Here is a 15,865-nt window from a genome sequence, read left to right as displayed (position 1 = left end):
GGGGAACACACAAGGTAGGGGGAACTCTAATCCAGACTCATCTCCAGAAATGAGTCATCATGTATGTAGTTTCGTGTCACTAACTGTACACATCTCAAAAGTGGAACATTTTCAATTCTTTCTTAAATTGTTGTTATGATGTGTATTCATGTAAAGTTAATGGGAGTTTATTCCAATTTTCTGGGCCTTTCGCTGAAAAGATGGCTGCTCTAGTGTGTTCATGGAAAACCTATCTAAATAAGGGAACCATTAAATGATGTTGAGTAACTGATCTTAATGAGAGAGCAGGGATATAAGGGGTCAGAAGACGAGATAAGTATTGAGGTTCACCAGTTATTAGTGCTTTATATACTGAGAGCAATGTTTTATAAAGAATTCTATGTGACGAGCCAGCTTATTTTCGAAAAAGATCGTCGGCCATCTTCCGACACAAATCGGGAGATGGCCGGTGATCTCTCAAGGCTGGCCAAATCGGCATAATCGAAAGCCGATTTTGGCCGGTTTCAACTGCAGTCCGTCATGGAGCCAGTGAAAGCCAAAGGGGGCGTGTCGGTGGCGTAGCGAAGGCAGGACATGAGCAGGCATGGGCGTGGTTAACAGATGGGCAGCTTCAACCCATAATGGAAAAAAGAAAGCCGGCCTTCACGAGCATTTGGCAGGCGTGACTTGGTCCTTTTATTTTTTGGACTAAGCCTCAAAAAGGTGCCCCAACTCATCAGATGACCACCGAAGGGAATCGGGGATGACCTCCCCATACTCCCCTAGTGCTCACCAACCCCCTCCCACCCTAAAAAACAAAATCTAAAACATTTTTTACCAGCCTCAAATATCAGACCCAGCTCCCTGAGAGCAGTAAGCAGATCCTTGGAACAGTTTTTGGTGAGTGCAGTCGACTTCAGGCAGGCGGACCCAGGCCCATCCCCCCCTACCTGTTACACTTGTGGTGGTAAATGGGAGCCCTCCAAAGCCCACCCAAAACCCACTGTACCTACATCTAGGTGCCCCCCTTTATCCATAAGGGCTATGGTAGTGGTGTACAGTGGTGGGGAGTGGGTTTTGGGGGGATTTGGGGGGCTCAGCACCCAAGGGAAGGGAGCTATGTACCTGGGACCCATTTCAGAAGTCCACTACAGTGCCCCCTAAGGTGCCCGATTGGTGTCCTGCCATGTCAGGGGGGCCAGTGCACTATGAATGCTGGCCCCTCCCATGGCCAAATTCCTTGGTTTTGGCTAGGTTTGAGATGGCCGGCATCCATTACCACCGAAAACCGATGCTGGCCATCTCAAACCCTGCCAAATCCTAGGCATTTGGCCAGCCCCAACCGTATTATCAAAAGAAAATATGGCCATCTATCTTTTTCGATAATACGGTTCGGGACCGCTCTTTCCGGCACCGGCCAGATAGATGGCCGCCCATGTAGATGGCCGGCGCTGTTCGATTATGCTCCTCTACGTCAGTCAATTTGCTTCTTTCAGTAGTGGGTAACGTGATCAAACTTTTTTGATCCAGTATTTATTTTGATAGCAGTGTTTTATATAAGTTGTAACTGATGAATATCTTCCCATTATCCTTCTGTAATGGGACAGGTCAATGCTTTGTGAAACAGCCAATATGAGTCAGCCGACATCAGATCAAGGAGCTCAAATCTGTCAAAAAAGGGAGAGAGGTAGGGGAGTACCGGCCTCCTCTGCCTAGTTACTAGTATCATCCTGGGATAATGTAACATGTTCTTATTCTTTTCCCCTCTTGAGGTTCATACATGCCTAGTACTTAAACTAGAAGGCAAATCTTTAATGGAAAAAGTGACTATATATATATATATATATATATATATATATATATATATATATTTATTTAAAACTATTATCATTTTAAGACCAAAAATACTATATAAATTCATGATAGAATAAAGAGGGTATTTATTATAAATAGAGCCAAGTCACTCCACGTGTGTATTGGATAAAATGCTAGAACAAATTGTTCTAATGAAGTGTGCAATGCAGCAATGTGTCAGCAAGATTTTTGTCAAAATAAAGGACAAGTTGGCTGTCAGTGCATTTAATACTCTGTTCAGAATTAGAAACCTGCTTTGTGCTCTGTGATATTCTTGTATTTTACTAAGCTGATTCTGCAACTACTAACTTTCTAATGCTTAAAATACAGTTTTTCCCTACTTTTTAAAACTAACAGCTTGCGCCTTATTCCATATATATGGGTGCTCTAGTCCTTCAGTAAATATCTAGGTTTTTCTGCTAAAGAAACCTGTACTTCCCTTCTAAGCAGCATGTTGATTGATTGAGTTTTAATATCACATTCATAATAAAAACAATCACCTCTAACATACCCAACAGCTGTTTGCCCACCCCAGTCAAATTCATCTTAATATCACCATGACTGTATTGTTGTTTCTCATCTTATACATTCTATCGGGTGAAAGGTCAGGTTGAAAATCATCAAATTAAATTAAACAGAAGGATCCTCATACATCTCCGCAGCTGAGAATACTTCTCTTTCAAAAGGCATGGCACCAGCAAAACATTCTACAATATTGGCCCTATGCATGCCCAGAAGTAAGTCTTGCCACCTGCAACCCACAGACAACCAACAGATTAAACCCAACGAATTCCAGAGCTTAATTATGTGTTTAGTGAAAAAAAAATTCTTCTACTTCTTTTAAATATACTACTTAATTACTTCATGTCATGTCTCCTATTCTTTGTACTTTTTGAAAGTGTAAATGTTTATCCATTCTACTAAACTCAAGATTTTTTTAGGTGTCATATCTCCCCTTGGCTGTCTCCTCTCCAAAGTGAAAAGCCCTAACCTCTTTATCCTTTCGTTATAGGGGAGCCGTTCCATCCCCTTTAACATATTGCTTGCCTTTCTCTGTACCTTTTCTAGCTAGACTATACCTTTTTTGAGCTGGGGCAACCAGAACTAAACACAGTACTCAAAGCACTAAGAATCTTGAGCTCCACTCTCTCATTCTTTTGTTTGCATTGTAAAGATCCCTAGGAAGACCTCAGTTTGAGGGTGATCACTGAGACTACACAAACTAGAAGATGATAGGTCCTGAGGCATGGGGGGGGGGGGGGGGGGAATTTTTCTTTACCACCTTTATGCTTCTCTGCTTTCTGGGTGTTGGGTTACTGCACCCTGACCTTCCCTTGGGGGGGGGGGGTAGAGTCCCAAAAGAAGTCCACTCACACTTGGCTAGGTAACTCCAAGTTTAGTTATAACCCAACGGTGTAATACTTTAATATCAGTCATTATTCAAGATTATCAGCAGCAAACTCTTGAAGTAGCTAAAATCACTTCAGTAATTGTATATTAGTATAAAGCCACAGCATTACTGTCCTCAGTTCCTGCGAAGATACTTGGCTCTCACTTGCACGCCTCTCACTCAGTCTTTTCTAGGCAGGTTCAGTGGACCCAAGCTGATGTAACTGGTACAGAAACCCCTTCTCTTATGGTATGCAGAGATTTATCCTGAGGACCAAGTTCACCTGAGACTCATGTCTCTTCTTCTCCTTAGTTTATATATGAGGCGACCTTGCCAATGGTCTCTCTAGTCTTTTTCTTTTGTTTAATTCAGAGGCCTCGCCGGTGTGTGCTTGTCCTTTGTTCAGGTGAGCTTGGTAGAAAAAGAAACCATTCAATATAGGTACTTCTACACTGTACCTGGAGTGATGTTGAGTTGGGTGTGTCGGAGCTTCCAGGTTAGCTTACATGTAAGTACTTTACTGTTTCTCTTTGTCCTCTTTATGGAACAGAGTTCATCTCTATCCTAGGCCCTGCTACTTGAATAGGATAGGACAAGGCATATTGGCTTGGGTTGCAAACCTTTAGGCTTCTGAAAAAAATATGGACTTATGCTGATTCTAGGACACAGACTTCCCTGCAACACTCCACATGTCCAGATTTAGGGGCTAATACCAGGCTTTAGTTACACCCAGGTCACAGTATGACTGAATTTGAGATATATGATACGCTTTATAGAACCATCATCAAAATTGTCCTAAGATGATGTAAATGAGTCATATAAATCTCTAATGAAAGGAGCTATGGTGTCAGGTATGGAAGCTCAGCTAGTTTTCTCCAGACCAAATAAAACTGCAAGTAGAACTCTGCAGCATTTTCCTACTTTAATCGTCTTTTCAGTATCTATTTCCTTGACTACTCTTCTGCCTTCTTGGACTTCTCAATCTACATGTTTTCTTTGGGAAAATGTATGCATTCCTAACTGAATAGATATCATGTTTTTGTTCGTGTTACACAAATATATCTTGCTGCTCCAACTACTCCCCTTTTCAATTCAATTCATAGTAAAATAGTAACATAGTAGATGATGGCAGATAAAGACCTGTACAGTTCATCCAGTCTGCCCAACAAGATTAACTCATTGTATGTGACAGTGGCGTAGCCAGACCTGACATTTTGGGTGGGCCCAGAGCTAACATGGGTGGGCACTAAGTATATAGGTTATAAGTAGCCTTTCTTGGGATACATAGAGAGCATAGCTAGAATGTTTCCTCTTAACAGCTTTCCATAGGAAAAATGTATTCAAATTCTGATAGCACCTCAATAACAGCAACACAAAATCCCATCACTGCCACATACTTAGTGAAGTAACACTATATCCTGCAAAGATGCTTCTTAGAGCCTATGTTGCAAACCTTAACACCAATTCTGAACAGGAATACCAGTTAACAGTGCCTTTAAAAAAGCAGCAGTGAATATGCACAGCAGCAATACACATCCCATTGGAATAGTCAGACAAGTCAGACTCATAGATCCTCACACAAACCACATGCCAGCAGAATCTCTCACCTGCTCGGTCACAGGTAGAACATAGACCAACCTTATCAATTACAAAATAAAAGACCAAAAATTAAAATTTGTCCTGTAGTCCTTCCTTTCCCTACCCCCTCCCATCCATCCCAGTGGCCCGATATCAGCCCTCACCTACCTCCCCATCCATCCTCGTAGCCCAGCAGTGGCGCTAGAGCGGCAGACTTCCATTCTGACCCGGATTTAAAAATTAAGCAAGTCACTACTTACTACTACTTATCATTTCTACCCTGCCCTTAGCCGAGCGGGTGCCCACGACGTGGGGTAGCGCTTACGCTAGGCTGCTCAGCTCCAGCCTCCACTGCTGCAGTCTGTCAGAGTGGCGTGGTGGGGCAGCCCTGAGCCGAAATCGGGCTGGAAGGATTCAGGAATCAGCTGAGCCAGAGCGCAAGCAGGTGGGTGCCGTCTCTGTCAGTCTGTCTGCTGTACGCTAGGAGGCTGCTGCTGCTGCATTGTGCGTGTGCTTGGGTGGGCGGGCGAGCCTGGTCCAAAATTGGGTGGGCCTGGGCCCACCCAGGCCCACCCGTAGCTGTGCCCCTGGTATGTGATACTTTATATGTATACCTGACCTTGATTTGTCCTTGCCATTTTCAGGACACAGACTGTAGAAGTCTGCCCAGCACTAGCTTTGCTTCCCAATTACCGGTATTGGCACCCGATCTCTGCTACGCTTTTGTGGATCCATTCCTACTGAACAGGATTCCTTTGTGTTTATCCCATGCATGTTTGAATTCCATTACCAGTTTCATCTCCACCACCTCCCACAGGAGGGCATTCCAAGTATCCACCACCCTGTCCATGAAAAAAAATACTTCTTGACATTCTTTCTGCCCCCTTCAACCTCAATTCATATCCTCTAGTTCTCCCATCTTCCTGTCTCTGGAAAAGGTTTGTTTGCAGATTAATACCTTTCAAATATTTGAATGTCTGTATCATATCACCCCTGTTTCTCCTTTTCTCCAGGGTATACACATTCAGGTCAGTAAGTCTCTCCTCGTATGTCTTGTAATGCAAATCCCATACCATTTTTGTAGCTTTTCTTTGCACTGCTTCTTTTCACATCCTTAGCTAGATATGGCCTCCAAAACTGAACACAATACTCCAGGTGGGGCCTCACCAATGACTTGTACAGGGGCATCAACACCTCCTTTCTTCTGCTGGTTACACCTCTCTCTATACAGCCTAGCATTCTTCTGGCTATAGCAACCACCTTGTCACACTGTTTCATCACCTTTAGATCTTCAAATACTATCACCCCAAGATCCCTCTCCCTGTTTGTGCGTATTAGACTCTCACCACCTAACACATATGTCTCCTGTGGATTTCTACTTCCTAAGTGCATCACTTTGCACTTCTTTGCATTGAATTTGCCAGTGCCTGCCTCTTTTCTAGGCCTGCCAGCCCACAGCAGCAAGCAGATCACCAATATGTACAGAAAAGCCTTAGAGCCCATGTGCTTGTGAAGGCCCTGCCGGTCCTACCCCAAACAGTGGAACGTATACATCAGAGGGGACGGGACCAGCAGGACCCTTGCAAGTTGCAAGCACATGGGCTGAAAGGTTGTCTTGCCCAGATGCTCAGAACCAAATGCTGTTAGTGATGGACTAGCGCCTCCATTTGTGTGCACAGAATGCTCAGTCTCTAGCATGGGAGACAATGAGCACACCAAAAAATAGTGCAAATAGCATGCTAATGCAGTCAAACAGATGTTAACGGAGGTCATTTCCTATACCCTCCCAATGCTCAGAGAACAGCCCACAATACAAAGCCATGTTATAGCTGAAAAACCCCCTGCCAGCTCAGAACAGGCATTAGGGTGATTGAAGAGAGGATTTCTCATGATTCTTTCTTTAAAATCTGCCAGTTTTTAAATAATTTGGAAGCAGAAGCAAGTCCGTGCAAGTCCCTAAGTGTTGGTAGTGAGAAACGAATGTGTGCGAGTCACAGCAAACCCAAAAGTGAAAGCACACATTGGCACCTGTTTCCTGTGTTTAAATATAAGCTCTCCAAATTTTAAAAAATCGAAACGCTTATATTTAAAGGTGCAGAAAATAACGCCAATGTGTGCTTCATGTTCGGGTTTGCCAGGTGCATGCGCACAAGAGCTGAGCTTACTGCAAAACTCTTCTGTGCATGTGCCAAGCATGTCCCCCCTCCTTGCTTTCCTTTTTACAATGCGCATATAATTTGAATATCATTTCCTTTGAGCATTGGCAAGCTAGGTTTCAGCGTTGTTGGCTTACAGCAGCAGTTTTGAGCATCAGCCTGTCTGTGCATAATGATGCTTTGAATACTGCTGTGAGTTGGTGGGCTCAGAAGTACAGCAGAGGCAAGCACAATATCAGCAGCACAACGGAGGGAAATAAGGAGTTTGTGGGGAAATGCTGCACTGAGGAGGGGGGTGAGGGGAAGGACAATGAGCGAAATAAGTTTGGGGAGGTTCATGCAGATCATCATATGGAATCTCCACCTTGGATCATTTTTGCTGAATAAGTTCCTAGAATTGTAAGCTCTGTGGAATTTCTCTCTTCCAAGTGGGTGGAGCTGTGCACAAAATGAAGCCTTTTATGAGGGGAAAAAAAGGATCCTCTGTTCATGAACATAGGTACACAGCTACACACTGAAATTTATTTAATTCTTCTATGGGACCAAGTGGGTGCTGACAGAGCTCAAAAGTTCCCTATTGAGCTCTTGTATCAGAGTTCAACTGCTCTCCACAAAAATGGAAAACAAACAACTCTCTGCTTCCCGTAGAATGCAACCTATTTAACTACTGCCTTACAAATCAACTCAGATCAGTTTGGATTTTCTTCTGCTTAGGAAAGCCTGCCTCAAGGGGGTCATAAGTATGCTTCACAGCTAAGGATTCCTTGTCGGGTCTTAGTCATTCTCCAATAAACTACACTTTTGAGAATCCATCAGTTTCTTGAGTGTTTGTTGTTGGGAGACTCATCCTCTGACCTTACTGTTCTACTGCAGTAATTAATCTTCAGATGATTATGAAAGTTTCAGCAGCAAGCAAATCCCATTGAAGGTGTTTACCAGTTTGAGTTGCAAAGTTGTGGGGAATTATTCCTGTGCAATCTGTTCCTGTGATAGCTCATCTCCTTGAAAGACACTGGGATTGAAAAAGTGTGGGCTGATTTTCAGGGGGATATGTGTGTCTATAGGTCTGCTTGGTATAAAAGGGGAGGGGGTGGAATAAACACTTTATTCTATAGTCTCTGAATTATCATTATTTCATCTCTGACCTAAACCTTTAACAGGAAAACTATGTGCTTCCAAGTAATCGCTATCCTCGAGTAGCAACGAGAAAATACAATATGACAGTCTCTCTATTTAGAAAGCAGATGAAAAGTGAAAGCAAGATGTATATGTCAGCATGGGGTATAGTAAAAAGTGCAGGAAGCTAGTAATTTGGAGAGCACTAATCTAGCATTTTACCTATGCATGTTGGGGCTTTGATTATTACCCAGTCTGCCTGCAGCTAAAAGCATGCACCTTTTTTGACAATGCAAATATTTATTCCTGTGGAGCAAGGCGACAGGATCAGGGGCAGATCAGTTTGGAGATGTGCACAGAGCTTTGGAATAATCAAAGCTACACATGTATTTTCCAACGGAAAAGTGACACTCAGAAAAAGTAGGTGCAACATCTGCATATAATTTTTAGGAATGGGCAACCACAAAATTTTCATGTCATTTTTTTCCACTATTTTTTAATGGAATAAATGTCATCAAGCGTATGTATTCATTGCTTGTAATCATTATGGGCCCTGTTTACTAAACCACACTGTAGGCGTGCAAACATTTTAGCACACTCTAATGCTAGAGACACCCATAGGAATATAATGGGCATCTTTATAATTAGCGCATGAACGATAGTGCGCCTAGAGCGCGGCTTAGTAAATAGGGCCATATATTCTGATGTATTGTAATCCTGTTCCATTTCTTAAGTTTTTTTTTCGTTGTTTAAAATCAATAAAAATGACTTGAACTAAGAGTGAGCAGCACTCTTTGCAAAGGAGTGTGTGCTATGTGAGAGAGTGTGCATTCTTTTCCTGATAGCGCGCGCGTGGGTGAACCATCATGCATGTGCCACATCTGTGCACTATCAGGAAAGAGTGCACCCTCTTTGCACACAAGGGGCGATTCTATAACTTGACACCTTGATGTCACACACTGAGGGCCAATTCTATAACAACATTGTGGCACTAAGATTCCATTATAGAATACTACCATAAGCTGGCATTGATGCACCTACATTTAGGTGAATCAAGTGCATGTCCACTTATACAAGGTCTATAGCTCTTGTAAGCTGACATACCTAACTGTGCCATGCAGTGCATACAACATATAGTATTCTATAAGATGCATGTGTATGTTGAGACACACCTATGTCCTATCTATGCTCCAACAATTACAAAGAACACGCTGACAAACCCGACATGGGCTGTGTTTCAGCACTCCAGCCTTCTTGGAGGTCTTGTAAATCAGCTAAATTTTCTTGTAATAAAATCAGGACGCAGTACAGCAAAACTTAACAGTGGTAACTTAACCTAACCAGCATGAACGCGATCTCTTTAGAGTTTAAGTTTTGCTGTACTATGTCCTGATTTTACTACAACATTTTTTAGCTGACTTACAAGACCCCCGACGAAGGCTGGAGTGCGGAAACATGGCCTGTATTGGGTTTGTCAGCATGTTCTTTACAATTTTGGAGTAGACATCACATTATATGTAAGCTGTGACAGGACAAAGTCCAATTTGTTGTGTATCCAGCTCTGTAGCTGGTTTTCTCATGTAGGGTCAATGATGTACAAGATTGATGTATTACAGTACTAGACTGATCTATGTCATAGAATTAAAGGATTTGTCCCAATTTTGAACACTTTTGATGCCTTTTCTGTTTTTTGGACTTTGTTTTGTGCTTTGAATCCTCTCTGGGCTGTTCTTTGTAATTATTGGACAATAAAAGTCTTCTAGATCCAATGGAGACTGTAGGTGGCACCTTCCACTCCTGTACTGCTCTTTGTGTTTTTCTGTGGAAGACTTTTCTCGTCTTCTGTTTGGTTTCACTGTCTATGCTCCACCCATGTATACACCCCCTTGCAAGTATGTGCTATAGCACCTATATGCTCTCTTACAGCATAGTGCTTAATGAACTTATGCACACAAATGCCAATTATGGTACCACTTATGCATGCAAGACGTGCATAACTGCATATGCTCAGTTACAGAATTGCCCTTATAGGGGGTAATTCTGTATAGATCACTTAAAATTAGGTGGCAGGATGATGTGCACAAAGGGGTGAATTCTATATATGGCGCTGAAAAAAATCAGCTCCATAAAAGCACTAGTCTATAAGCTGTGCTTAAAGTTAGGTATGGTTTATTCAATAGCGCTTATACTCGGGAATCGTGCCTAACTTTAGGCGTGAAGCATTTGCACCAACTGAAATGTGGTGCAAATGAACGCACTTAAATTAGGCACATATCTCCCCCCCCCCCCATATTCTATACCAATGCACGTAAATGATAGGAATGCCCGCAATCCACACATGATCCTTCCATTTCCATGCCCTTCTTTACCCGCACCTAAATTTACAGGCGTAAATTCCAATTAAATCTAATTAGTGTCAATAATTGCTTGTTAAAAAGCCAATTATTGGTGCTAATTAGCTCATTTAATTAAACTGCAGGTGCAAATTTTGCTGACTTTTATAGAAATAGGGGGGATAATGTGCACTCTTTCAGAAAAATGTTCCTTCTATACACAGTGTGCATTCTTTAAGATAAGTCCACACTATTATCAGCAAATGGCAGTTTGTTGCAAATGACAGTCCATTCCTAGTAGTTTTCTAGGAGTGATAATCAAAGCAAATACCTTTGCAGACCTTTACTTTGATTATTGATGCAAACCCCAGGGTTAAAAATACCAACAGAGTCCTTGATGCAGTAAGTGTTAGAACACGGCACAAAGTTTTCACAAATGGCATTCTAACACATACCAAAACTTTTATTTTATTTCCACTGCACTGTACTAAGAGCATGTGAATTCCAATGGCATTCAGAATTGGGAAATGGCTGTGTTGCTTATTTATTTTCCACATTTCTATACTACTTCAAACAAAGCAGTGTACAATAAAACAAAGCAAAAGCAATTACTAACAACACAAACAATCATTAAAATACATACACAGAAAGTACTAGATCTGTTGACATTACGACATACTGTTGCAAAAAAACTGCACAAAATTATCAGTCTTACTAACAGAAAAGCTTCAGCAATCAAAGAGGTCTTTAAAAGTCACTTAAACTGCAAAGCCTCTGCACATAAATGCAACTGACCCTTTAAAGAATTCCATACTGAACCCCTGCTATAGAAAAGGCTGCAAGTTTGGTGTCATGATATCTGTCATGAGCAACTAATCAAGAGAGAGACACATCGCCATTTCTGATTTTAAGCTCCTACTAGGATGATACTCATGAAAACAGTCTGTGGAGCAGTCAAGTATATTGCCTGATGGACAAAGCATAGAACTTTAAACTGGACCCAAAATTGAACAGGCAATCAGTGTAGTTTTTCAAGATTGCAGTAGTTTTGTATCAACTGCAGCGCTCAAATCCTGGACTTACACATGCCATGATAAAAAGAGTGTTGTAGTAATTCAAACATGACAAACCCATAGCCCAAATCACTCCACAAAAATCATATAGGGGCAACATAGGTTTCAGTCTATATAAAAGCGAAGCTGAGTAAAACATGACAATCAAATTCACCACTTGATTTTTCATAGTCGGCCCTGAATCCAAGGAAAATCTAACAGTTTTACAACTTTCTGAACTGGTATTCTTGTTACATTCAAATTCAGAAATTGCAGCCAGAATTCCTCCATAGAGCTACCCACAGTCATCATGTCAGACTTTCCAATATTCAATAGCAAATCATGCTCACACATCCATCCATTAATCTCATCTATATAAAACTGCAAGACCAACACCCCAAGAAGTAATGGGGAAAAAACTGTATATCGTCTGCATAGTACATAAGTATTGGCATACTGGGAAAGACCAAAGGTCCATCAAGCCTAGCATCCTGTTTCCAACAGTGGCCAATCCAGGTCACAAATACCTGGCAAAATCCCAGGTATTTGTGACCTGGGATAGCTAACTCTTAAATCCTGGAAAACTGTACCTAAGGAGGCTATATACACATTAAATAACAGGGCCAACCAAAGCAGACCCTTGGAGAACTCCTTTATCCAGCAAAATCTCCTGAGATACCTTGTCCCCACTCCACACATACAAAGACCATCCTTCCAAATAGGAGACAAACCAGTCATACACTCACTTTTTCATTCCCAAGCCACTCAATTTAGATAACAACTGACTATTAACAGAATCGAAAGCCCCTGATATATCAAGGGACACCAAACAAAAACACATTCTGATCAAAGCCCTTCCTTATCTCATCCACAGTGGCTAACAGAAGCTACTCGACCCCATGAGCTCAGCAAAAACCAAATTGACACATATCTAAACAACAAGTCCTGTCAACAAAAACTTCTAGCTGTCTTAACACAACTTTTTCAAATATTTTCCCCAAAAAAGGCACAGCCAAAATGGGCCTAAAATTACTCGTAACAGAAACAGAGGTTTAACCATTGCTTGCTTACAACTATCTGGGCAAACACCTTCAGTCAATGACTTATTAACAATAGATGATACAACTGGTGCCACCGCACTTGCTAACTGCCAAATCACACCCGAGGACGAGAGCATGGATCCAAAAGAGACCTTGTAGGAGTAACCTTGGCAATAACTGCACACACCTCATCTACATCAAGGTCATCGAATATAGACCAACCAGCCACACCAGCTTCTCCAGCATATCCAACAGCAATACCCGTAACAAAGGCATATCCTGAGATCTTAACTTATCCATCAAGAAAGCTACATATTCATCTGCAAATGACCCAACATCCATACTCAAATTCTGATGACCATCAAACAGAAACCGAACTGTTTCATACAACTCCTTAGGCCTATTCAACGTCCCCTCAATCTTCTGATTAAAATATGCATTTCTCTCCGCCTCATGAAAAGCAACATATTCTTGCAGCCGTTATCTTATAACTCTCCAAATCATCACTATTCCTTGATTTTCTCCATGATATCTCAGCCTGTCTAAACTCACGACTCACCTGCACCACAGTATCTGATCTCCAAAGACAAGTTTTATAGCCTTGTTTCAATTTCAGCTCCCTCACTGGGACCACCACCTCCATTGCTCAAGTTAAGGTAGTATTCCATACATCAACATCCTCATCTAATGTAGATAAATGTTTCATTCAATGTGGAAGCTTACATGTATAAAACCTTTCTTCCCGAGAGAAGTTTTCCACAACCTAATACAATCAATGGTAATGAGCCACGCAGATTACTGCAACGGAATAAATGCAGGATGCAAAGAACAACTCATAAAGAAACTCCAGACAGCCCAAAACACGGCAGCCAGGTTGATCTTCGGTAAATCACGTATTGAATCTGCCAAACCCCTCCGAGAAAATCTGCACTGGCTCCCTATCAAAGAACGTATCACCTTCAAAATCTGCACCTTGGTCCACAAGATTATCTATGTTGAAACCTCAGGATACATGGTCGACCTGATTGACATTCCAGACAGAAAGAGAACTAGAGCATCACGCACCTACTTAAATCTCCACTACCCGAGCTGCAAAGGTCTCAAATACAAACTAACCTATGTATCAAACTTCTCCTACATAAGCACACAATTATGGAATATACTCCCAAAGACTGTGAAATCAATTTGCGACCATTTAGACGTCAGGAGATCATTAAAGACCTACCTATTCAGGAAGGCATTCCCCACCAATCTAACCTAGATGCCTCCAATCTGCAACACAGCAAACCACAAGCTGCACTGGACACTACATATTACCTCCTATCCTTGATCCCTAGGCACCTGAACATATTAGTTTTACCCGACCCTAACATCAAATTGTATCTGTTTCCATACCGGTCTAGGCGATCGCCTGGACCGGCAAGATATAAGCCACATTAAGCCTGCAAATAGGTGGGAAAATGTGGGATAGAAATGCAACAAATAAATAAATAAATCATTAAAAACTAACTGCAGCAACCACTCTTTGGCCAAATCTGCAACATTGAAATGAGGGCAAACAAAAATCTTCTGATCCGTACTCCTCCCCTGTCCTACCACCTCTACATAATTCAAACAAAATGTCAATAAAAAATGAACTGACCAGCAAACTTGCCTAACCTCAACAGTACCACACCAATTAGCCATAGACACTGGGGCTAAAAGAGTCAAATCCAACAGATGACCTGCTCGATGTATGGGCTTTATTAACTCTTTCTGCTACATGAAAGGCTGACAAACAATGAAAGAGAACATGATCCCTCCCTAGAAAGGCAGCATCATCACAACAAAAAGGCACATTAAATCACATAACAGACACACACATTTAAAATCTACAGACAACCCCATTAAAAATTCTAAAAATCAAAACCCATCCATTCCACACATGCCAGGAGGTATATACACCACACATAACACCATATATCTATTTTGAATCACAACACATTCACCGAACTCATTTACCTCTAATCCCACCAAGACAAACTGCAAAACTTCCCTGAAAAAAACCACAACCCCACCACCCCTCTTCCTAAAATGACATGCCAATTCCCATTTATACCCAGCAGGACAACATTGTCTAACAGAAACTTGATCCTACTTTTGCAACCACGATTCAGATACACAAAATACATTGTAACCATCCACACTTAACAAATTATTTACTACATGTAATTTATTCCTGACAGACCTAGCGTTAATATAGCCCACTCAAACTACAGGAACGCATGTCATCTTTTTTCAATAGCCATACATTTAGCAAATACTCAGTCACTCCTGGTAGTTCCCATCTACAACCTGTAACCAACACCAAAGTCCAATATCACCCCCTTCCCATCACTACTTCAATCGCTGCCATATACAAAAATTACACTCTCAAGACAACAAACACAAAGTTCACCCACAGTCCACCAAAAGTTGACCCAAAGGAGTGCCCTAAGGAGCAACCAGCTTCTTAGTCGTGCTCCTTTGTTGGCACAACAAAAAGCAGCACCCACTTCACTGGTGCGTCACACCTCCAACGCAAAACTTTTTTTTTTTACCTGTATATTTTTGCTGAGCTGCTTCACTATGTTTGTGATGATCTGTACATGGTTTTCCAGCAGTTGCCGAGCCACCGTCTCCCCTTGGTAATGTCCCTGGTTTGCTCTCAGATTAGAGATAAAGTCATCTTTGATCCGGAAAGCTTGATCTAGAAGAGTGGATGTGGTCTTCTCTTGGCTTGATAGCCTTTCTGCCAAAAAATATATGTTTCTTTCTGGAAGAGCAGGCAAAAATGATTCTCCCCTGTCCAGACAAAAAAGTAATTTATAGGTTACTTCTGTATCTCTACAGTCCTGTTGCAGCTAGAAATAAAGGTTAATAAATAAAAACAACAAAACATAAGGTGATACCTTTTATTGGACCTACTTAACGCAGTTCCTTTTATTCTTTAAAGTTATATAAACATTTCAGAAACATAAAATTCACCTAATGTCTCAAGTATCTCTAAACAATTTGATAGTGCCTCTTAATAACTTTACAATCCAATCTCCTAGAAATGAATAGTCCTCTTACCCTTTTCCTAGTACCTTCCCTTTTCCCTTCCTCATCCCCAGGTATCTATCTAATCTGATCCATTCTTTCCCTCCTTCTACACTCCTATCATTATTGTTTTTCCATCTGCCCCATATATCTCAACCTAGTTTTCCATTTCTTCAAAATGTGGAAACCTAATATATTTCTTTACTAACTTTCATGAGTTAGCCCCACCAACCCCCATCCTGAATGTAGGAAGAAGTCTTTGCTCTCAAAGCCTAGGTGATTTAAGATGGTTTAAGCACCATTTACA

At 41.5% G+C, this 15,865-nt stretch overlaps 1 protein-coding gene across 1 annotated transcript in view; it reads right to left on the bottom strand.

Moving 5' to 3' along the window:
• The window catches only part of FAM81B (family with sequence similarity 81 member B), a 136,131-nt gene that overhangs the window by 51,345 nt on the left and 68,921 nt on the right, over positions 1-15,865 (bottom strand). Inside the window, exon 3 of the mRNA XM_030192318.1 lies at positions 15,078-15,321. Coding sequence (XP_030048178.1) covers positions 15,078-15,321 — 244 coding nt within the window. The remainder of the gene's footprint in view (positions 1-15,077; positions 15,322-15,865) is intronic.

The sequence above is a fragment of the Microcaecilia unicolor genome, chromosome 2 (assembly GCF_901765095.1).
Source record: "Microcaecilia unicolor chromosome 2, aMicUni1.1, whole genome shotgun sequence".
In the NCBI taxonomy this organism is placed as follows: domain Eukaryota; kingdom Metazoa; phylum Chordata; class Amphibia; order Gymnophiona; family Siphonopidae; genus Microcaecilia; species Microcaecilia unicolor.
This window is presented reverse-complemented; position numbering and strand designations above follow the sequence as displayed.